Source organism: Polyodon spathula, chromosome 30 (assembly GCF_017654505.1).
Source record: "Polyodon spathula isolate WHYD16114869_AA chromosome 30, ASM1765450v1, whole genome shotgun sequence".
In the NCBI taxonomy this organism is placed as follows: Eukaryota; Metazoa; Chordata; class Actinopteri; order Acipenseriformes; family Polyodontidae; genus Polyodon; species Polyodon spathula.
This window is the reverse complement of record NC_054563.1, coordinates 1,721,615-1,746,688: the sequence shown is the minus strand read 5'-3', so window position 1 is coordinate 1,746,688 and position 25,074 is coordinate 1,721,615. Positions and strand designations below refer to the sequence as shown.

At 41.5% G+C, this 25,074-nt stretch overlaps 1 protein-coding gene across 5 annotated transcripts in view; it reads left to right on the top strand.

Annotated features, from left to right (window-relative positions):
- Positions 1–25,074, top strand: part of sh3kbp1 (SH3-domain kinase binding protein 1) — a 70,601-nt gene that overhangs the window by 40,448 nt on the left and 5,079 nt on the right. The window contains exons 3-13 of one of the 5 annotated variants that reach the window (XM_041233223.1): positions 81–204; positions 5,029–5,135; positions 6,812–6,941; positions 8,124–8,329; positions 14,449–14,530; positions 15,684–15,778; positions 16,932–17,033; positions 17,398–17,449; positions 18,778–18,849; positions 20,373–20,529; positions 21,526–21,611. In XM_041233223.1, the coding sequence (XP_041089157.1) occupies positions 81–204; positions 5,029–5,135; positions 6,812–6,941; positions 8,124–8,329; positions 14,449–14,530; positions 15,684–15,778; positions 16,932–17,033; positions 17,398–17,449; positions 18,778–18,849; positions 20,373–20,529; positions 21,526–21,611 (1,213 nt within the window). Of the gene's footprint in view, positions 1–80; positions 205–5,028; positions 5,136–6,811; positions 6,942–8,123; positions 8,330–14,448; positions 14,531–15,683; positions 15,779–16,931; positions 17,034–17,397; positions 17,450–18,777; positions 18,850–20,369; positions 20,530–21,525; positions 21,612–25,074 lie in introns of all 5 variants that reach the window. The other 4 variants (XM_041233222.1, XM_041233226.1, XM_041233224.1 and 1 more) reach the window with 4 other exon arrangements.

Below are 25,074 nucleotides of genomic sequence, written 5' to 3'. Positions count from 1 at the left end.
GCAGTGTTACGAGCTAATAATAACCCAGCTTTGTCTTTGGTCTCATTTGCATCTTCATTATTCTGTATGTTTTGTGACAGGAATTAAAAAAGGATGTCAAGAAAGAAAGCCAAGCGCACAAGCAAGCGGAGAAGCCAGGGGCCGAGCTCTCCAATGGAAGCTCCTCTGTGACGACATACGCCAGCCTGCGGAAGCCCAAGGAAGGTACAGCCACTTACTTTGCCTTCAGCCTGACTGGTGTGTCGCTTAACAGTGTGACACAGCGTATTACTAGTGTGTGCTAACAGTACCGCAATTATTGCACAGATTCTGTTTTGTGGAACGGAGATTCATTTCCTGCATGGTAGAGAATTTAGAAAGGAGCAAGTAGACCAACCCTCGGGTCTACAGGGTATGAGGGAGCTGAACCTGCTTAGCCTAGAAAGTAGAAGGCTTAGGGGAGACTTGAAATCCTAAAAGGGTTCAACAAAGTAAATACCAATAAACAGACTTTGTTTTAAAAAGGCCGTCTGCATTCACCCTGCGGCCCAATGCAAAGATGTCATGAAGGCAGGTATGGGAGCTTATGCATGTCCCTGGTAAGGTGTGCCAGCCCTAGGGAGGTTACACTCCTGAATGTTTAAACTTCAACCTTTTAAATGCTTTAACAGTTTGTGAATCTTGTTAACCACTCTGATAACCTGTAACACTCCAGTAGAGTTTAAAATAATACTGCAATATGAATGCTTATGAGACTGCGAGTGTAAAACACTAAGGTGTAGGAATGGACTACAGTATGAAGAAATACTGAATACTAACCCTTACACTGCAGTATTTCACATGCACAGTGCACGTAGTGTTTGACTATTTAGACATGATTGGAAATGTTTAACATATTGACAGCATGGAATCCTTTGAGCTATCTGGGAGCTCCTGTAGTTGTCACCATGTTCTAGAAGTTGGCTGAATTGCTCAGTTAGCAGAGTTTCAAATTCCATCGTCTCTTCAGCTAAATGGCCTCGTTCACATGCCTTCCCTGATTTCTGTTCAGTGGAGTAATTAAGAACATCTCTTAAAAGCAATTAAAGCTTCTTTTAACTACAGGAGAAAGCACTTTGAGACTGCACTCTTGACAATAATCCGTGCTGGTAAGCTGGTGTCTTCACAAAGCCACTGGTTAACAGGACTGGCACCAGCGATCCCAGGAGTGTAATGGGAGCCAGTGCAGCCTGTTAGTCTGGATTTGAATGTGGGAGTCCTGGTTGTTTGCCTGCACATGTTTAACCCTCTCTGGGGGGCGGTCGCAACACTTTAGTGTTTTACTTATTTGGAACCTGTTATCTGATTGTCATGAAACTTGCTCAGGACATTCTTCAGCACTAGAAGAGTTCTCAGAATCTGGAAATGTAAAGAGATACCTTTCAGCTGCCTACCTTCGAAGGAATTGGAATTGAAATGGATATTTTAGAGACCTAATAATTGTTGTGATTGTTCTACTTCTTAAGTTTGAAGCCATTTTAATTGACTAACAAACAGCGACTTCTATTTCAGTAATTTGTTGCCTCTGTGAGAAACTCATTGTAACAGAATTCAATTGCAATTTTGATCAATGATGTGTTGGATTCAAATGGAAATAGAATTGGAATTGATTTTGAAAAGGATTTGGAAATGGAATTGGAATTGATTTTAAAAAGGATTTGGAAATGGAATTGGAATTGATTTTGAAAAGGAATTGGAATTGGAATTGATTTTAAAAAGGATTTGGAAATGGAATTGGAATTGGAATTGATTTTGAAAAGGAACTGGAATTGGAATTAAATAACAGAATAGAGGCTAGAGGTCCCGGAGATCTACTTTCTCATGATGCTGATTAGCTTTCATTTTTAGTGCAGGAAATCGCCTGGTTTATGTATGTATGCATCAGCATCAGGTTATGCGAAATCACTAAGTCATTGCTACTGTGTGTCTTTATTTATGCAGCTTTCTCCACTCTGTTCTGATCAACTGAGAAGATAATGTAACAATTAAACAGTAGAATTGTTCAGCAGGTAGTATAAAAAGAATCTAGTTATGAAATGTTATATACACACACACACACACACACACACACACACTGAATGGATTAGTATTGAGGGATTTGCAAAAGGACTGCGCTTGGATCTCAGTGTGCCGTTAATGTTCTCTCTCTGTTGTGAGTTCTTAGTAATTGTTGGATACACTGCTAAAACACTGGATGATTTGTTGAAAATAACATTTTATAGAAGAAGATACTGTTACTGTCAGATTTTCCATATGGCACTTAAAAGGAAGTTTTCTGCCTGGAGACATCATGCTAATGTGTGCAATTAAGCCCTTTATGGAAATGTGAACTCAATTTCCACAGGGTGACAGGAAAGCTCACTCTGGCATGGCAAGCTGCTGAATTAAATGCATGAAAAGAGCGGCCTCTGTTGGAGAGAGATGAAAATGCTCAGTACTGAGAACACTAAAAGTCAAAACCTAAAGAAAGCTAAACAGCTAAACTGTTCAAATGCTGTTCAATTTGAGAGTTTTAAATGTGGGTCATTCATCTCTGCTATAGGGCTGCAAAACAGGTGTGTCAAATGGACCACACATGCATGATCTAAAAAGTTCATGAGCACATTTAATGATCTGTCAATTAAAGAAAAATGCAACTAAAAAGGTCTTTTTTAAACTGCGACCGTTTATCTTGTGTCAGAACCAGGTTTCGTGCTGTGCTGCATTTAATCTACAGTACAATCTGTGCATTTTGTTTTCTTACTGATCACTGTACATCTGAATCCAGTATTCAGTCGTTTATTAGAACTTGTTTTCTTAATAAGCATCTGTTTGCATTTTGGTCACTCTTTTGCCCCCCAGCTGCACAGAGAATATACTGTATAGAACACTGAGATACTACCTCAACCTTGTATGTTAGGCAGTTTGAATAGGATGGATTCACCAGCTACACGTAAAGCAGTGCAGTGGCCTGTATAAGACATGCCTTGTTAATTATCTAGGAGCACAGCACTGCGGGAGCATGTGGTGTTGCAAACAGCTGCTGCCTCTTGGCAATCCGAGGAGAGGAGAGGTGCAGCCGAGCTGACACATTGGAGCTGTTTCATGTGATGGTCAGTCAGCTTTCCACAGCTGCAGTGAAGGACTCCTCTGCAGTACCTTGCAGTGGTCCTGAGATCAGGTCTCCTCCAGCCAGCTGACGGCATGTCTGCTGCATGTCCTCCTCGGGCTGTCTTGTCTGTCAGGGACGGTGGCGCTGATAGCCAGGGTCGGGGTCAATTGCTGTTTTCAATTCCAATTCCATTTCCAATTTCCTTTTAATCGATTCCAACACGCCGTTGATCAACATTGCAATTAGCAGTATCCTGTTAAAATGTGGCAACACATTACTTCATTGAAGTCACTGCTAGTCAGTGAAATGGGTATCAAATGAAAGCATTTGGACAAACACAACAATTCCTTCAGAGGCAAGTGGAATTGGAATTGATACTTTAGAGACATGATAATGGCTGCGTTTGTTCAAGTGCTTTCATTTGAAGCCAGTGTAATTGACTAACAGTGTGCCAGGGTTCCACTACAGTTAAACATTCTCACAATCACAATTGTAACTGACCGTCGGTCTGGTTCAGTTGACTAACTTAGGACCTGGTTGGCTAAAATACCTGGAGTGAATCTTCAGGAGCGGATTGGGAACCACGGGTTATCCAAAGACTTAGTGAGCCCAGAGGAGCTGCTTCCAAACACACTGTTTAAGTTTACAAGGTATTGGAGATTGGTCTGTTTTGCACTGTTCAGCTTTTTGGCAGGTGAATCCAAGCAGAACCGTGTTGTAAATACAACATCATCAAAGAATGGGTTTACTGTTTAGCACCATACTGTAAGACAACACAGTATGCCCTGGCAAGTAATTGTGTGTGTGTGTGTGTGTGTGTGTGTGTGTGTGTGTGTGTGTGTGTTATATATAATTATATATAATGCTGTAACATGCAATATAAATCTACAGTTTATGATCTTGTTAAACCTGTTTCCCCTCTGCTACAAAACAAACCCTGCAATTCAGAGACTTTTACTGTCAAATACATGCAAATCGATCAGCCCATTGCCATTGTAATGTGGTGTAGCAGCAGGGAAAGCCATCTCTTCAATAGGCTTAATATTTTTGTAATTTTAATGATGGCTTTGTGATGATATCTATTTCCAAGGTTAGGTATGGGGAATAATGAAAGATAATTTCTCACCTTAAAAGCCCCCTCTTTCTACAGTAGACACAGAGAAGGGATTGTGGCTTTTAAAGTAATTGTATCTAACAAAATCATTCCAGAAATCCTAGCCACTTTGCACTCCCATTATCTACATACTTCTCAAATGTACAGAAACACAGCTACAGCACACATGCATTTTCATTTTCAAACAGAGTATCTGGTACTAACTGAGTTTCCTTTAAGCAATTCCTGGGCTGTCTGTTAGCATTTGCACTCCCTGGGTCGTGTCACCTCAGCGATCTCTTCAGGGTCGAAGCATTTTAATAGCTGAAAGCATGCTAGTCAGTAGGGAAGGGAGAGTTACACTGATAGAACAATCGTAAAGCTTGGCTTCCAAACAGAGTTGTCTTTAACCTAGTGTATTACATGTTTGCTGTAGCATGTGTTTCTTTCAGAACTGCACATTCGATACCTATGTAATGAATAGATGTTTATTGCGGAGAAGTTTTATGGAACTGTTTTACACTTACTTCCACTGCCTGCAGCCTGTTCTGCCTGCACCAGGAAACATGTGTTTGTGATTTTGCACTCTCTGAAAGTGCGTAGCTAATGCAAACCAGCGTGCTGGCTGAAGGGAGGCGGGTGGAGCTTGGTGTATCTGATGAGTCCATCTCTGGGAAAGTTTGAAAATAAGTATGAGAGTCTCTAGTCTTTGGGATGTAAAAGGAATGCTGCTTTTTTGTTTTTAGTTCTGACCTGTTTTTCCTTTTATTTATTTTGCATTAAGCAGAGATCAGCGATTTTTGTATTTTTTTTCTTTTTTTAAAAGGAGAGAAAATTAGGAAAAAAAGATGCAAAGCAGCTTTCAGCTACGCTCCTCAAAACGATGATGAGCTGGAGCTGAAGGTTGGAGACGTCATTGAAGTTTCCAGGGAGGTAAGTGCCGGTGGCAGCTGGGAGCTGCATTCTGTAGACTCTTGCAGGTAGATCAGTGTTCCTTTGTGAGCCTGTAAGGTTAAACTTGGCGTGGAGGGCTGGGCTGTTTGTAATTGCAGATGCAGTGTGGGGTTACAGTGTTTTGAAGTGTAAGTAAGATGCCAGTCTGGGTTCGAAAGCTCTCAATGGCATGGCTAATCAGTGTGTAGCTATATAATACCAGTCACGAGGAGACAGGGACATGCTCAGGTTTACTTAATAAAATACTGGTGAAAACCAGGATTTGAAACTATGAGCTCTATTCACAAAGCTTTACCTTGCGCAGTATGGAAAGAGGAAGTCTGTTTTTATTAATAATACACAGTTTGATATTTTAGGCTGTTGTCTTATTCAACGACACTCTTGAACAGATTCCTGAATTTTTAATACAAATAAATGATTTAATGAAATCACTCACTAGGGACCTATGTTTCCCAGGTCCAAGCTCCTACCGCTAAGCGACCCCGTCTTCAGTGAGACAGCTGTCCGAAAATGTTTTTTTACAGACGTGTGTGCAGCCAGGGTGGGCAGCGTAGCTGGTGCTGCTAACGACAAATGACTAGCTTCCCTTTCTGTACCTGTTGACAGTGTTATGGCAGGTCTTTCCTCAGCACAGATGTTCATTTTATACACTGTTTGCTCAGAGGCCTGATTTTACCAGATTTTTAAGACTGTACACGGAACATTTGCTCTGGTTTTGAAAAACAGCAGCAGCAGAAGTCAGCTTGCTTCATTCAGCACAGATAATAATAACACGCTGTCTTTATATCAGGTTGACATTTTGTTATCGACACCATTCCTGTGCTTGTTTCTTTGACCTTTTTAGAGGGATCGTTTTGTCTGCTGCATGCATATTGATGTGCTTGTTAGACGTTTAATCATGCACAGAATATATTATTAATGGAATACATTGCGCTAGTGCAAAAAGTGTTATAAAGCCATTTTTGAATGTCACTTTTGTAGTATAACTGAATACCTACATCACTCATGAGTGAGCATGACTGGCTTGACTGCCAGGGTTGGGGGGCAATTCCTGTCTTTCGATTCCAATTCCTTAGAAGAAATTGGAATTCATATTTTAGAGACATATTAATTGCTGCTTTCATTTGAAGCCAATTTAATTGGCCAACAGTGACTTTAATTTAAGTAATTTGTTGCCACTGTGAGAAGCTCATTATATCCAGACTGCAATTTGGATCAATGAAGTGTAGGAATTACTTAAAAGAGAATGGGAATGGGAATTGGAATTGGGAATTGATTCTAAAAAGGAACTGGAATTAACAAACTGGAAGTGACCCCGACCCTGCCGACTGCAAAACTAGTGGGATCATGCTAAACTGAACAAGGAAAAACTGGACTTTACCTGGGATCTGCAAGAAGTCTGCTAATCAGATACTGGTTAGGTACAGTAATAATAGACATTGGGCACGAACAAAACTTTATTAATGAGATGCAAGACGCAGCATTACAAACACTGCTGAAAACATGCGTGGTCGTACCATTAATAACAGCTTTAACTGACGATGTACCGTAAATGTGTTTGAAAAACTGACACAGTGATAAACTCAGGGTCTCAAGTTGAGAGACGAGGGAAGAGGGAGAGACAGCCCGACCTGTTGTTTTTCCTCTTTCTGTAGGTTGAGGAAGGCTGGTGGGAAGGGACACTGAATGGGAAGACCGGAATATTTCCCTCAAACTTCATTAAGGAGCTTCCTGTAGAGCTGGAGGACGCCGCTGCCACACAGGAGGAAAAGAGCACAAGAACAAGTGGGTGTGACAGAAACACAACGCTCCCAGTCCAGCCAGGGAGAGGCTCACAAGCACGGCCTGGTGCTTCTGATGCCGTCATCTTATCCTGGTTACCATAGCAGTGACAGAGGAGGCTGAAATCTCATGAACCACAGTCACTGATTAAATGAATTTTGATCAGCCAGGGCTAGGGTTTCCTTTTAGAAACTGCTTAAAAAAAGAAAACAGCTGTTGCTGGCAGTTTGAAGCGCTGTTTCCGGGCTAATTGGAGGGTTTGCCACAGACACTAATTGTGACTTCAAAGAAAGAGGTGCTGTCATGCCATAAAGTGTGGTTGATCTAATTTAACAAAAGTGTTCGGATTTTATTTATGTAAAAAAAACAAAAAAACTGTCCTTAAAAAAAAAAAAAAAAAAAGCATTCTTTAAAATAGTCCTTGTCGTTTTGTGAATAGGGACCAATGCCACATATTAAGTGAGGTGGAAAGTGTCTGGAAACTGGCAAGTGGTTCTTAATCCTGATATAGGTAACCAGGCACACTCAGTCTCGCAAATATTTGTTTAATTTGTATAAAATCCAGTTAATCGGATGACGTTATTTTTGACGAAGTGCGACTGCAGCAAGGTTTAAACGACGCTGTTGGTAATTGCCATGGAAACGCATGGAGAAATAGAAACAACAACAGCAGCTGCTAGACCTCAAAAAAAAAAAAAAAAAAAGAAAAGAAAAAAATAATGAGGAAGAGAGAGAAAAATCCCAGCTTGGAGGCTTCGGGGGCAGAACACCAGAAACCAGTTTCTTTATTTACCCTCGTAAGAAGCTGGAACACCAGAAACCAGTTTCTTTATTTACCCTCGTAAGAAGCTGGAACACCAGAAACCAGTTTCTTTATTTACCCTCGTAAGAAGCTGGAACACCAGAAACCAGTTTCTTTATTTACCCTCGTAAGAAGCTGGAACACCAGTCTTAAACATGCTGAAGAGGAACAGGCTTCATAGTAGGAGAGAGACCTCCAGATGCTGTTCAGTGTGTAGACTACACTGCATACAAATAGCATTAAACAAACAGGCGTGGGAAGAGAGGCCAGTTTTGGCCCTAAATTGAGCTCCGGAGTCGAGTTGTGCTCAGTCTGGCCGGCCTCTCTCCTCGCTGCCAGGGCTTCGTTAATCAGCTTCCTGCTCCTCCTCTTCCTCCCTGCAGATGTAAAGGACAGCACAGGCTCAGAGAGTGACGGCGGGGACTCCTGCAGCAGCAAGTCCGAAGGGGGAAGCGTCGCGTCCGCGTCTGAGATCCAGCCCAAGAAGGTGAAAGGAATCGGCTTCGGCGATATCTTCAAAGACAAGCCCATAAAACTGAGACCCAGGTCTATGGATGTGGACAGTGAACTGGGGGCCCCCTCGGAAAAGGTAGCAGCAGCGTTGTACAGTTATGTGTTAGCATTGTACAGCAAACCTGGGGTCAGTTGGAATTACAAATACAATCACAGAAGAATTGTCTGCTGAAATTCCAGTTACAGTTGCAATCCTGTTTTATTCAATTACAATTAGTTACAATTATGCTGCAGTAATTACAATTATATCTACAATTACACTAAAAGTAACATGAACAACTTCGCACATTAACATGTTTACTCGTGTATTCTAAATAACCAAGCATTAATAAATCACAGCTATAAGTACAGAAACATACTGTATAACAAATGGGATGACCAAAAGTGGTTGAAAACACAGGAATAATGATCAGATGAGTAATCCAGATGTGTAATTCAACTGTAATCGATGTGATATGGTACAATTACAATTCCACAGGTGTGCTGAGGTGCCACTGCAATTATAACAACATTGTAATTGCAGTTAATTACGAATTACACGATTACAATCCTAATTAACCCCAGATCTGCTATACAGTAACGTGTTAGTGTGCCACAGTTATGTGGCATCTATTTATCATATGCTGAAGATGCAGCAATCAATCGATTATTGATCGCCAGGGCTTTATTTTTCAAACCTCAAATAAACATTCATTGATCTGTTAATCACCCTGGGTTCCAGTTTTGGAGCCTCACACAGTATTATATGATATTGCTCAAACATGCTCCAGTTGTATTTTAAGGCTTTAGTGAAGAATTGCCACATTTTTTTGCTTCTTGCTTTGAATAATAAAGTCTTCTCAGTGCATCTGCTACAGCTGATGATTGTGTGTCCAGTATTTGATTAGGAAGCAGTTCTCTGAGTGTGTTTTTTTATGACGGTGAGTGGATGTACAGTATGTCACTGACCTAGACTAAGGAGAGATCACCAGTCATGTTCACATGTCCAGTGAGCAACAAGCAGCCTGAAATGAGGGAGCAAGCTCTGCTTTGAATGGGTGGATATCTTATTGTGCGTTCAGGGTTTTGTAATGCAGTGTTATTGAAATGCTCACGCAGGGTGGATATCTTATTGTGCGTTCAGGGTTTTGTAATGCAGTGTTATTGAAATGCTCACGCAGGGTGGATATCTTATTGTGCGTTCAGGGTTTTGTAATGCAGTGTTATTGAAATGCTCACGCAGGGTGGATATCTTATTGTGCGTTCAGGGTTTTGTAATGCAGTGTTATTGAAATGCTCACGCAGGGTGGATATCTTATTGTGCGTTCAGGGTTTTGTAATGCAGTGTTATTGAAATGCTCACGCAGGGTGGATATCTTATTGTGCATTCAGGGTTTTGTAATGCAGTGTTATTGAAATGCTCACGCAGGGTGGATATCTTATTGTGCGTTCAGGGTTTTGTAATGCAGTGTTATTGAAATGCTCACGCAGGGTGGATATCTTATTGTGCGTTCAGGGTTTTGTAATGCAGTGTTATTGAAATGCCCACGCAGTCATTTATCTGATTTGCTTTGGCAGATGTCTTCCCCTTTTAGCCTCTGTGTTTCCTGATCCATGTGCAGGTTGTCAATTCCCTGGCTGACTGGAGGGCTGGAATATCCAGAGCAGTTCTCTTGTTTGCCCCCCGCTGGTGGGAGCTCTCTATGGGTTTTGTTAAAGATGATCTCACATAATTGACCTTTGTTTTTTGGAGACTTAAAAGCTACTGAATCCTGGAGACGAGTTCCAGCCAAGCTAGTCTCTTCCTGGACCAGTAGGGGTCGCTAGATCGGGACGAGGTGAACTATCCTCAGCCCAGTTTCCCCACCTCACCCGACAGGAGCATAGAGACCCAACTGTTTCATAATTATTTATCAGGGAGCTCAACTTTTCATTGAGGAAACACAGCTTTTATTTTTAGGATATAAACGCTTTAGTAATGCCACCACTTCCAAAGTTGCATTTAAAAATATATGTACAGTTCCTTTTTAATTTGGGGGTTGTATTCGTTTTGTAACACCCTGAAGGGTAGTTTTGTTTCTGTTTTATGTTTCTGTGCAGACACTAGGAGTATGGAAGTGAATCAGTTTGCAGTTCAGAGGACAGAGGAAATGAGCAACTGATGATTAGGAGGCAGGACGTCTTTGCCAAGAGTTTTCATACGAGGCATTTTTATTCTTTGGAATAATATTTATTGTGCATTTTGGCAAACCTCCAGCACAAGAGTGCATGATACACAGAAATGTGTGGGCTGTGTGCTGTTAATAATAAGGCTGTAAACTTTAAACATTTAAATGGGAAATGACAATAAGAGACCCACATTGCAATCTGTTCATGAAAAAAAACTGTACTCTCTCCCACTAACTATTAATGATCTTCTTCCTAAAACCTTTAGTTAAGGTGTTCCTAATTTGTGAAGAAACCTTTTGAAGCCGATTCGGAAGTCAGGCGTTCTCGGTTTCAAGCGTTGTGATGCCTGCAGACAGGAAGCACAGGGTCAGGGGCCGCAGTGCTGCCACGCAGTGCAGAGTCTGGGGCTGGGGCTGGGTGCTGATTATGCACACTGCTCCCAGCCAAATCACAAGAGAAATACAAGTGTGTAACACTACTGGCTTAAAACACTAAACCAAAATGCAAGGAATGTTGTGCCTTTTTGGTAATAACTGGAGCTAAAACTCAAGCGAAAGCTTTCATGAAAGAAGTGTAGCTTTTAGACACTGCACTGTTTCATTAGGAGCTCCATGTAAGGTTAGCAACAAACACTTCAGGGTGATTTGTCAGTCAGAATTCTTAAGCAAAACTTACAAGAAATTCCGTCAAGTGGACAAACGTGTCTTTGTTGTTGTTGTTTAAGCTTCAAAGTTGCACAGCGACTTGCAGATGAATGTTCTAAGAACACTGCGACACAGACACTTCTGAGGTGGAGTTCCAATCCTAAAAGAATGCATTGGCTCCTCTGTTTTGTTATGGAACATTTGGGTATAAAAAAGGTGGTTTGGTTACCTTAATGCTGAAACCCTCTGGCCCGTCTTACTGCAGCGGATCGTGCCGTTTAAATCCTTGTAAATAAATGATGAACTTTTTTCAAATTGTTGTTACATGTCCGGTCGCATGCCACTTTGAAAGGAAAAGCTGGCAGCGCCACTGTGTTTGTATCTAAAACGAGCTCTGTCAGCATGTAGCGTGAACATCGAAAACCACAAAAACATCAGAAAATATCGCACCACGCTGTAAAGGAAGCCCATTAGAGCTTAGGTGTATTTATGTAAGGAACAGCAATTTAGCAGACTTTGCACTTTTAGAACGGGCTGCACAGAAAATTGTCCTGCCCTTGGAGAGTAACTAGCACCTGTTTGTAATGAACTGATTACCCAAGAAACACATGAGCTAGCATGAGCTCTCGCCCTGGCAGGGTAGAGCTACATGTTACATGATGTCATGAAATACAAACAAGCCTCTTAAATATGCAACAGTAACAGCTTGTGCAAACCATTTACATTTCATGTACTGTAATACCCTATAGTCACATACTGTATAAAGTTGTTTATAAAACAGGGTCATTCCATGAAAATACAATGTTTTAAACTTTGGATAAGTCCTCAGTATCAGACTACTAGCAAGCTAAAACTTTTTGATCAAGCTTCTAGACTCATCACCATAAAAAATATGGGTGTGTGTAAGAGTTTGCTGTAGAGAGATGTGATGATCATGTCTACCTAGTGGCCCAGCACCTGGAGTGAGAGAGTTGTGTAGCTCTGAGTGGAGAATAAGTGGGAGTTTGAAGGATGTGGCGAGTGAGCTAATGTCAAGTGGAAATGACTGAGTGTACGAAAGAGAAGTTCAAAGACTTGGTTTCCACAGATGTATTATATCAAGCTTTGGCAAGGGAATAGATATGTATTGACCTATATTTAACCCATGAGATACACTGTAAGATGACGATGACTGGGTGAGAAGCATATTGGCCTGTTTGATGGAAATTGGTTTCTGGCCAATTTCATAAGAACAGATAAAAGGGAATAGTTCAGGGGCCCCATTGTATTTTAAACAATATGTTTTCTGTGTAAATAGAAAGGTAGTTATAGGCAACTCCTATCCACCCCTTGAAGGAGTCGCCTCCCAGTAGAAAAAAGGTAACTAAGCCATTATCTTAAATCTGCTGCTTGATGCTTGCTTTACATAACTCAATGTAATGGAAGTTTAAGACATGTACGTTTATTCTTTGGAATCACATAAAGTAATCTGGTTAAGATTCAATTATGAGTCACTTGAGTCTTACGTACACTGTATTGCTATTCCTTCATCATGCCAATCACAGAGTGAATGTTGTAATTCTAAGAGATTGAACCACGACCCTGCACTGCTACCCCTGGCTTATCAGCGTACCGTTATGATAGAGTGGCGTAATAGCAGGTTTTTTTGAGCGCTTCAGTGGAAATCCTGAATACTAACTCGTCTAACTTTCCAGTGTCCAATAACTGTAGCGGGGAAAAGAAGTTCCTCCCCTGTTTTCATTAATGCAACGTTTACATTTTAATAATGTGTACTGCACTGTGTTTTCTATGAGGGCTTGTCTTCACAAAAGATAAACAGTGGAGATGAATGCATTGCTTATGTGATTCCAGGGGGAGTGGTCAGTGTATGTCAGGGGGAAACCCTCTGAGATTTCTTATAGCTTGGTCTCCTAAGTAATAAACAAATGGCAGTTTTGTTTTCCACATGAGCCGTGTTACTCTCAGTGTGACTCACTGCTCGGCCCGGCCTCCGAGAATTTTTTTTTCTCTTTGACTTTGCTCGTCGCTTTTAAGGGGAAGTTGAGGAGGCGGTTGTGAAGGCTCTGGCTGGATGTTTTAAGACACAGGAGAAGTAAAACTCGGCCTAACGGAAGACGAAGTCATGTTTTAAAACGTCATGGTTTGCATAAGAGTTCTCAACGAGCTGTTGCATTTCGAACGCTGCAATCAAGTGAGTCGTGCCGTTTTAGGGGAACTCAGAAGGGAATCTTAAACCAATTGAGACAGCAAAGGTTGAATGAATTTGGTGAGTTTGAATGCAGCTGTAAAACATGGAAATGGTCTTATGTTGTCATGGCGTCTGTTCAGCTTGGCGTTTTCCTGTTTTCCTGCTGTGTATCATTCCACACATGGTTTCAATTGAGGTTCTCCATGTGTTTGGAAATGCATTGCATGAAACCTGCACTAGTTTTTATGTACGTGTAAAAAAAAAAAAAAAAAAAAAAAAAGTCATCAACTTTGCATAGCTTGAAGCCTGGTGCTGGACAATGATTGTATTTAAGTGCTCCCAGGCTGTCTACAGTCTAGTTAACGTCCTGGCTTGTGTCTGTGATGTCAGGAGGGCAGACGCCTGCCGTTCCTGGGTTTTGCAGTCCCTCATGTACAGGGGGAGATCTGGGTGCTCCATCGTGGAAGACAGAACTAGTCAAGTTGATGAATTAAGAACATGCAACAGGTTTTTTTTTAAATGATGTTTAAGCTGGGGGTAAAGGCACACCACTGATATTAGGTGCTTGTTTAATACTTTCTTGCTTGCTTGCTTGCTAGCTGCTTCAGTTATTATCCAGAATGTTTTACTAGAGATCTTTAGTAAAGCTGGTAACCATGTGCTTTAGTGGAGTTGTGTGCAAAAAAAAAAAAAAAAAATTGCAAAGGTGCAATCAGAACCCGATTTCCTAATTGAATATCAGACAGATAATAGACATCAGTAATCAATGTTTAATCAAAAACTAAAAATAAATTTCAGGGAAGCCTTCAAGCACAACTGAAAACATGCATGTGCTTGTAATATAAAATATATACGTGAGGCTCAATATAGGGCACCAAAAATAATTGTTATTTGATTTACTTGTTGCATCTCTATCATTATGCTCAAGAAAAAGAATGCTGAGAAATAAATGTGGTAAAGTAAAATGGTTGTTTGTCATGACAGATTGCCAAGCAGTGGGTCTGGCAGGTTGTAATATTCTGTAGCCCATGAGCGCTGGCTGCTGCATCTTAGTTCGGATGCAGATTCCACGAGTGCTGGATTTAAACGGGCCAGGAGAGGAATGGCTTGTCTCCTGTTTGTGTGCTTGCTGTTTTCTCCTCCTTGAATGGTTCTGATTGTTATTTCTGTTCATTTGTTTTCCACTATTTTTTTTTATTTTTTTTTATTGGACAGTCAACGGGAAGGAAGGTCCCCTCCTCCTCTGGAGCCCAGGAGCCTGTGAAAGCAGACTCCGACAGCAGAGCCAAAGCGACCGGTAAGTGCGCAGTGCAGCTGTGTGTTTAATCACCCTGGCTGACTCCTGTCTTCATTCACGAGTAATTGGGCCCTAAGCACACGCATCTGAGGCATATGTGCAAAGTATTTCAATAGTGAGTCGATTCAAATTACAAGTTCAACGGCTTGTTTGTTTTACTGTCCTCGAGACTTTTAATGACACTTACAATCTCTTAATGATATTTGCAATCTCTCTCAGATTTGCACTGGTTCTGATTGCAATTGTTTTTCTTATATTTTGTGTTCCGGTGCTTTCACCTGACTTCAGAAGCTGCTGTTCCAGTGGCCTGTCATAGATAAATGTGCAGTAAGTGTTTTTATAAAGGTAAGAGCCAACATCATATAGTCAACAGCTGTATTACCAGCAAAAACGGGATCATTAATGCCTGTTGAATGTATAGTGCAGGCTCTTACGTCTATAAAGATACTTCAGCTGGTCCAGCCTGGTTTACATACGCCTATCATACCCAACTGGAACAGAGGAGCAGCTGCTGAACTGAGGGCAAAGCACCTTGAAAGAAAATATAAAAAAAGCTTAACAACAATACGCCTCTTTGATTGAAAGCATTATGAAAGGGTAAGGTGGCATTAAAACAAACAAAAAATAAAACTTTAGGAAGATAATTTGAAGCGCCGTACTGTTTACAGCGTATCGGTGAGATTCAGTAAGACTCACCATAGCCCTTCTCATTATTAGTGACGACCTCTCCCTGTTTGGAAACAGAAACGTGTTCTCCCCGCCCCCAGCCTTGTTGTTCGCGGTCCACTTCCAGTTTTCCTGTTCCTGTTTTGGTGATGTTGTTGTTCCAGTTTGGCTGCACATTTGATATCAGAACTGTGTTTATGTGTTTTATTTTGTGTGTAAATCCATTAGGTGACCTTCGCCCTGTTGTAATGAAACATGTTGTGTCATGCATTTAATATAACATTATACAGGTAGTTAAGGCTGTGTGGAAAGGGGCTATAATGCGTGGATGTACGCTGCATTTAACTGTGAATACAGCAACAAGCACACATGCAATATGCTTCTTCAAAGAGTGTCTGTACATTAAGCTGGGGTTCCGTTTGTGTTTGACAGATAAGTCTTCCAGTATACTTGTTTTAATGATGCTAACGGCTGTATTTCTCTTTAGCAAAGGAATATTGCAAAGTAACATTCCCATATGAAGCACAAAACGAAGATGAGCTGACAATCAAAGAAGGGGATGTTGTTGCTATCATCAGTAAGGTGAGCTCAGTGTGTGATGTGGGCGTGTACTAGAATCCCACTTTGCATGATGCTGGCACCAGCAGTGTGCTGTTTTTCAGCTGCATTTTAAAGTGTGCTTTGGTTTGCTCAGAGATGGCAATACCTTAATCAGGATTGGGGTTGCAGCTCTGGATAGCAGGGGGATTGAGGCTTGGTTTGTTGTCCAGCTGCCATTGTTGACAATACAAGCCAGGTCAACTTAGTAAAATTGCAAGGGAAGTAAACTTGAAACTATAAAACCTGAAACTAACACACATGCATTCTGACTCTAGCACATTCAACATTTTGGTTGTTACTCAGATCTGTCAGCTGTCCCATGACTAATGTGTTCCGTCACTTTGCAAAAATGAATACTATATAGCAATTAAATTCTTACTTTATAGCATGCATTCGATTACTGAGAAGTCCATCTATGATGATCTACAAGTCCATCTATGATGAGCATATTTCATTTCATAGTAAAATGAAACAGACTTGCTTTAAACACTGTCAGAAAGTGTTCCAAACACGCGTTGTTATTATTGGACCAACTAATGCTTTCAATATGCCATCAGTGGCCTTGTATTGAAAAGAGAAAAACAAACAGTTACTTCTTGCTCCTGCTAAGGCCACAAGTTATTAGCAGAAATGAAGCAACGATGGCAGGTTGTGTAAGAAGCATCGGACACAGCGTTGGAGGGTCTGGATGCTTCTCAAATGAACCGCCCCGATACTGGCCTAGTTGTGAGTTGAAGAGGTTGAACTGTCCCAAGCTGTCCTAGTGTACACGGAGTCGTGTGGTAACCCTGATTTGCTTCTTTGAGAAGCTGTTTAACTTCCTGTGACTTTTCTAAAGCGTTTCCTGTTCAAGCGGCTGTGCCTCATCCATTTCCTCTGCTTGTCTTCTCTTGCTGTGACGTTCCTCTGATGGTTTGCTCGGATTTAACCCAGCAGGACTCCTGTCGTCCTCAGGGCAGTAGCCAGACGTTTCACTCCACATTTCTCCGTCCCATTCCCGGAGTGTTTGTAGCATTGAGGTTCTGTACAGATGATGTGTTTGGCGCGCTCGTGAAGTGACACCTCTGGCCCTCGTGTATTCCAATGCACCGCTCCTCCATTCACCATGAGTGCCTCCCGCTGCTGTGTTCTGCAGGACTGTGCCGACGTAGGCTGGTGGAGAGGGGAGTTGGGGGGCCGGCAGGGAGTGTTTCCTGATAACTTTGTGAAGCTGCTCCCCCCGGATGTTGAAAAAGAGGTGAGTTCTGCGACAAAACGTGCCGGGTATCAATAAACCTTTTTTTTTTTTTAAAGCAGATATAAGTGTTGAATTAATTGTTATTAAGTGCCTCACTGCTAAGAGTCTTATCTAGTGGATTGACCCAGTGATTTACTCAATACAACTATTAGTCAGTTTAATACTAATGGTTTATTAAACTTCGATATGCAGTACGAGAAAGGTATTAATGCACATAGTTACCAATCTCAGAGACACAGATAAACAGACTCGCAGTCCATGCATTTGACACACTCACCCTGCCAAGCACTGCTATAAAGAAGCTGTTCATTTATTCACATTTTGTGTGTTTGTTGAACTGTATGCGTTTCTCTTTCCTATGTAGAGACCGAAGAAGCCACCCCCTCCTGCAGCTCCTGCTGGTAGACAGACTCAAGGTAAATGTCTTTCATTATCGCCTGCAGTTTAATAACACACTGGGCATAGCTGTCAAGGGCTTGCTGAAGCAATACTGAAGAATGACTCCTGAATCTTCTAGCATTCGTACAGCTTACTGTTGCTTCTTCTGCAGCCTGTACAACGTAGTGTAGATATATCTAGAACACCATGACAGCTTTTTTATTTATTTTTTTGTAAGTGGGTTTGACCGGGTAGCATTATCATTGAGACTCAGACAAGAAAGCTGCAGTTTAATCGCTCATGTGGATTTTATTCACAGTACAAACAACCACCAAGCACAGCACAGCACAGCACAGCACAGCACAGCACAGCACAGCACAGCACAGCACAGCACAGCACCTTCACCATCACTAATCCTAACAATTACACCTATGATCACCCTTGTTATACACCTGTGGCCTAATTAATCAGTTATTCCATTTACCACTCTAGCCAAATTCCCATGTGTGTTTGAGGGAGGAATTTAACCCCCTCTCTGCCAACCCTATCCCCCCACACACACACACCGACACAGACACGCAAACAGACACACATACACACACATTACACCTCCTTGCCTCACTGGGTTATATCTTCCATTTTACTCATACTGTTTAAAACAAACCCCTTCCTTCCATAGCCTTCTGTGTAGGGGACTAGTCGAATAGAAAAGTAGCAGTTGACGTCAGGCCTGCAGCAACAGGAAGAGGTGTGAATGCTGTGCAGGAGGTTGCCAATGCTTGAATGTAGTTCCATCATTCTATAAATTCACAGCTTTGGTTGCAAGTAAATGCATGCACTTTAATTGGCTGGAATGAACCCCTGTGCTTCTTCTCCCATGTCTTCGTATCGTTGTCACTGTTTCTAGTAGCTCTGAACTCTACTGACCACTAAAATTCACCAAGCAGTACACCTTGTTTCTGTCATTTCAAATTTAAATTCCCTTTGTAACAGCGCTGGGACAACATGCTAAGAGATAAGAGCTTAGATATACAGGGCTGGTGCTGTGATTGGAGGTGTTTGCCTCGCTACCTCTGCTTGTCTGCTCTTCTGCTGCGTTGACAGCAATACGTCTTGATAACATTCAGATCCCAGCGCTTGCCTATCAAATTGCACCTCTTCTGTCATTCTGTCACTGTGACTCTCCCAAAGCCTTCGTCATTGCAAATTCGGTTGATTTTTGCCCCTGTCATTTTAACAAGGCATGCAGTTGCCTTACCGGCTGACTAACACTGGATAACCCTAACCATGTACTCAGAGTTTACTAAACTGATTTTCACACCTGTGACAGACACTGTGTATAAATCCATTGTACCGATTCTCATAGAGAAAAAGCCAGATGTTAAAAAAGCACCTCCAGAAAGACCGGAGTCTCTTCCAAACAAAGTAGAGGAGAAAGGTATGACGTGAATTATGTTTAAACTCTTGAAATATGCACTGTGTCTATACACACACACCCACACACAGACAGACAGACAGGCAGACACACACACTGACACACCAATACAAAACTGAAATGCTCTTCCTGTTTTATATGAATCCTCCTCAGACGAGTTCTCTGTTTGATTGTGTTTTTCTTCCCTGGCTTGCATTCCTCCCCTAGTTGACAACGAAAGGGGAATGGTTTAGTCTAGCAACTGCTGATATTGCTGTGGCTGCTCACATTCCAGGATCACATGGAAGGCCTGCTGTGTTACTGCCAATATAAGAGCATGCAGGTGTGGGAAACAGCCTGCTTTCAATACCGGTGGATGAACCCTATATTAATATACAGTGTATATGCATTGTACAGATCACGATCAGGGCAAAGAAAATGAGCATGTACAGTATATTTGGTTATTTCTTGTTCTTCTCATCCTTGTTGTGGATGCATATAGTGGAGGCAACATTAACAGAGTTTTACATATCCTGGGAACTTCTTTTCCATTTGTGGTGAGACTTGGTTGGAACATTCTTTAGTTCTGGAGAGCATCAGAATCTGCGGGTATGGAGATGCCTGACCATCTGTCCTCACATACTTGCTGTATATATGTGTCACACTGGCTTATATCTACAGAACCGCATAGCAAATGATCAGAATATGTGACTATAAGGAGGAACCTCTCATTCTGTTTGTCTGTCCATCTGTAGATAGGTGCTGTATTACACACTTGCATTTTTAATTGTACATACACGTAGGTCGTGGTCTTTTAGAATAGTGATAGCTCTGTGTTTCTATGTCTGGTTTGTTTAGTGCACGCACATATAGAGGGTCCTCATAATCACACACAGTTGCTGAAAGGTTAAAAATGTTTGTATAAAATGGGGAGTTTATCGGAGCATAGCCAAATGTAATCAGAAACGTCTATGGGAGTCTAGGAGTGTTTGGTAAAGGTTTGGTGAAGGACGGAGCAAAATCCAGGCAGTTGTCATGATCACCGTGTAGAGTATGAGACAGACAGACTGATGGATGGATGGACAGACGGACATGATCAGCACATAAGGGCCCCCATTTTTTAAAGAGAACCTTAAAAACAAAAATGATCCTGCACAGAGCTGCATGCACTTGCATTAATATCTCAGTACATAGGATCTATCCCCTCTTACCGTGATGCTGTACCATTCCCCTGTTTTGGGCTTTGCCCGTGAGTAACGCTATTCACTCTGCTTATTCCACTTGGGTTTCATTCACTGGTTCCCTTCATTGTGACATTGCAGCAGTTCACAATATTCAACTTGTTGCACAGTTGCTGCCATCTACAGTATAGTGGTGGTTAATTCATGTCATGTGGATTTTCTCGTTGGAGTATTTCCAGATTATTTTGAAAAAACAACATCATTTACTGGTCACTAAACTTTATTTCGTATTGTTATTTGTTGCTGAAAAGCACATGATTGCAGTTGTGTACTTACTTTTTTTATTTTTTCTGTTTCTGTTAGAAGATAAGCAAGACAAGGACGTGAAAGACTTGTCGAAGCCCGCTTTGCCTACCATCCCTCCAAAGAAACCTCTGCCTCCCAAAACCAATTCCCTGAGCAGACCGACCTCCTTCCCCCCCAAGAGACCCGAGCGACCAGTGGTGCCTGCGCCAAACATCAGGTAGGTTCAGCAATACAGAGCAACACAGCCAGCGAGACTCCACCAGCCTTCAGTGCTTTAACATAGCTTGGTGTTCAAGCATTAAGTGGAGAGCCTTCTTCACACAGAGTGGGATGGGTATGGAATGGGTTACCAAGCCATGGTGTTGATACTGAATCACTGAGATCATTTTTAAGAACAATCTGCTACCTGGAACCAGACGAGCACTGAGCACCTCCTCTTGTTCGTACATTGTCTAACTATTCTTAGACAACCTGCTTGCAGAACAGACAAGTAGTGGGTAGTCATTCTTCATAATTATTTGTTTATGAAGCCTAGGTTTATCATGTCTTTTTTTATTCTACAGTGTTTAGTTTGTAATTATTTAATCTGGGTAATATTGCAGTGGGAGGTGTTAAAAGAAGTGTGCTTGTGTTGACCTATTCTTAATTTACTGGGCACACTTCCTAAATGTTTAGCTCTCACCCTGTGCACAACAAGCATGACTGAGAGCAGCTGGGCATTACATCCCTAGTATGGCATGTGTCTCCAGTATACTACACCCTAACGAATACCATAGTATGCTGTATAATATAGACTACAAAACCCGCTTTTAACATGCAGGAATTCCTTTAAAGTTTATACCAGGCAGTGTGTGAAATACTTTCATATTCCTATTCCCGTTTCACTGCAGAGTTACAGTGCTGGTTCTCTAGCATGCTATTTAAGGCACTGGGTTGGACAGCTGCAGGAATTGCTCATTTGTCCCGGGACGATAAAAAAAAAGTAGTCGAGTAACAGCAATAGTGACAACAGCAGGTTTGCAATGAAGGAATGGCTTTTGTCAGCTGTGAAACCCAATAGCTGCCCCGGTGTGAAGGTGCAGTCTCTCTGGCTACTCTAGAGAGCACATGCAAACGCTGTTCAGTGTTTATACATCCAGCAGCGGCACTGCCATGCATTGAGAGAACCCGTTTCTTCTCTGGTTTTGATCTTGCTGTCGCTGTTTCTTCGCAGGTGTGAGAGCCCGAAGTCCGAAGCAGGAAGTGGTACGTTAGCAAGCACCCCGGAGAGGGACTCCGCGGAGAAATCAAATGACATTGGTGAGAGAACTCTGTAGGACAACTAAAAATAAGCTGCTTAGAATTCACGCCAGTGCCTGCCACTGACAGAGTGCTGCTTGGATTTAAGCAGCAGGGTTTTTTGTGGGGAACAGGGAGTCAAATAGGGTCTAAACTATTTAAGTATGTTTGAAACTGCTGCAAGGGGACAGATGCACAGTACAGTAGCAAGAAGAGCTTGCACACAGCACTGGTTTATTATACATGGCTTGCTGTTTCATTTAGCATGGTTTAGTGAGTACTACAGTGCTTGGGATTTAAAAAGGCATTTTGATAAGGCAAGTGTGGGTTTTTAATGTCTACAATGGGCTGATGAGTCTCTCAGTCCTGTCCTTTGGAGCTGTTGTTGTTGACTTGTGGTTTTACCATCTGGCACAACCACTCCCCCACTTCAGTGAGATCTGAGGTCCTGCCACCAGGAGTCCTGTTACCACTCGGGTTAGAAATCATCTCTCTGTGGTTTATCACTCTGAGCACACAGGCTGCTAAACACATGGCATTTAACAATGCACAAGCTCTGGATAAGCAAGCCTTACAGATCACTGGGATGTGTTTGGTTTGAGCTGCCTTTACTTTGTTCAAGGGTGTCTTCATGTAGTTTTTTTCAGTGTGTGTGTGTGTGTGTGTGTGTGTGTGTGTGTGTGTGCTTGTGTGTGTGTAAACTGCTCTCTGCACGGTTATGGAGCAAACATGTTATTTGAAATGGATTGATTCACCACCTTAATTATAAAATCTCTGGTTTCCACTGGTAGCTCAGATTTCAATAGACAGATATTTTTACTGTAGTGCAAAGTTGTTGTTTTTTTACTGAGTAGAGTAATGTTGATTGTCTAAAGATGTGTTGAATTGGTAATACTTTACTTCAGTTGACACTATGTAGCATTCATCACAACTTTGGAAGGACAACTTGCTCAGAATCTTTCAGAGTCGTTTTGAAAACTGACCTCTCCTGCAGGAGAAGTATTCCTATCACAACCTTCAATATATTCAGCGGTTTATTTGTGCCGGATTGCACCAGATCCCAGGTCCGGTATCTTTTAAATTTGAGAATTAAACAGTTTTTAGAGGATGGAAAAGAAGGGACCTGGCGAGGCAAAGGTCAGCATGCAGCTACTGACACCAACAATAAGACACGAAACCCTGATCCACTGAAGCAGATGAGAACATGAAGCATATGTGGGAGCTGCTATAAATCAGAATAATACATTGGCTGCACAAAGCAAATAAATTGCATTATATTACATGGACTTTATACTGTTACACTATACAGTAGTGTGCAAATCAAATACATTAGAGCATCTCAATAGTTGTCATTTATATCCTTTATACACCTACCTGTATGGAAACCTCTAGGTGTGAGAATTTACATTTTTGGTCAGTAATCAGTGATATAGAAACAATAGGCACTCGTGTGAAAATGTTGCACCACTTTGTGCTCTAATTAGGCATCTTAAACTAACTTCTAAAAAGTATTTGACCATTTGTGGCTGTGTGTTTCTTTTTTCTTGCTATTTTAAATGAATTGCATGTGTGGTCTGTTAAAATCATTAATTAAATTAGACAATCACTAATTTGCCTATTTTGATAATTTTCCCAGATTTTCAGTTCTTGTGGTTTGATTTCATATGCGCAACAAATCAAAACTACAGAGGGTGTTCCAATAAATGTGCCCACTACTGTATAGGGACAGAGAACGTCCTATTGCATGGTTTAATTTAATGTATGGGCCAAGATGCAATGCTAAGTAATAACCATGTCATATACTTTAAAAACACGCAAGGTCCCTCTCACTGCATATCCTCTTGCTATTATAGTAACTCATCTATTCTTCACTGGTGAGCTGAATCCTGTGCTGGTTTGTTGTTTCAGTGATCATACATACACAGCGAGTCAGAGGAGGAACATAACCTTTCTATTCTTTTGTCATTGCTTTCAGGCTTTGCTTTCTTTTCCTTTCAATTCATCTCTCGTCAGTCTCCTAACTCTCTGTGTTCTCTTTGCCATGGGTAGCTACACCTCTGCCCTCACCACTGGTAAGGCTGCAGGCTTGACACTGCGTGGTCATTGTGGTTCTTATTCTGTTCAATGCATGTGCCTTCAGGGGCCGTGTGCCTCTTCACAGCTCTGTCTGTGGTGGACTCAGTGCATGCTGAAGCATTTCATTCATTATTATAATATGTGTGTGTGTGTGTGTGTGTCGCCTGTCCTGACACAAGCCAAACACAGTAGAGTATGTGCTGTTGATTTTACTGCACTTACAGTACAGGGATAGGCAATGGAAGTAGATAGGGTTTGTTATGTGTGATATTCTGCTGATTTATTTATTTATTTGAACATTGTTTTTTGCTAAAATGTCCCCTTTTTTCTATATTTTTTATTAAGGAATGATTTTTGAAGAGTGCATCAATAACACCCTCTTAAGCTAAGGGAACATGAAGCCTCTTTGTGGCTTGGAACTTGGTTCGGAGACTTGGTTTCAGGCCCATGCACAGCACACCAGAGGAGACTTGGGGTTTGATACAGTAGAGTTGCCTCAAACTAGGTCTCACAGTCTCCTGGAACCAGGTTTCAAGCCACTGTTCCTGAAAATGTGGCCTTATGTTCCCTGAGGTTTAAGTTCAACAGCGCTTTGAAAATTTTTTAAACAGTTGAAAGGGCTTTTGCAAATGGCACTTGTCTGTTAATGAGCCCTCAACATCAGGTACCGAACTGTGGAAAGAGCATAATAAAATAAAAAACCCCTATAGAATTATTTGTTCTCATCCTGAACTAATCTGTTCTTGTAAATAGTGACTATTGAGCCAGTTAATTAGTCTGTAGCATTGAAAATGTGTCCCTATGTCTGCTAGATGGCGCTGTTGTGTTGCAGTTCTGTGCGAGGTTCCCACATGCTGTTGCAGAAATGCATGTCTCGTAGCTGGTGTCTGCACAGTACATGCTGTAGGTGCTGCAGTGACTGGCCGTCTGTTTCAACGAAGCAACAAACATTTTCTCCCCTTTTTGTTTGTTTCTTTCTTTTTTGCCTAACTGATGATGTGTTTGTGTTTCTAATGAGCCCCTTATCAGATGCTTTCTTCCTTCATTTCTGACCAACAGGGAATCAGCCAGTAAAATGCACCATACTGCCGAACCCCTGTTCTGGAACTTCAGGACTTACTACAGGATTCTCAAAACGTTTTGCTCCAAAATTATACCACATTTTATAAAAAATAAAAAAACACAAAACTATTGCAATTCTGAAACTAATAAGAACCATGTATGATTGCTTGCAAGCCCTGATGTGGTCAGTTGTGTTGGGTGCATTGTACCCATTTTAGAAAAATCTTGCTGATAAAGATTTGGCTTCAAGAGCTTTGAGAATCTACCCCGTGGTGTATACTGATTTTACAAGGAAAGGGCTTAAAATACTGTAGTACTGTATCAGGTAACTGCGGTATCTTGGTGC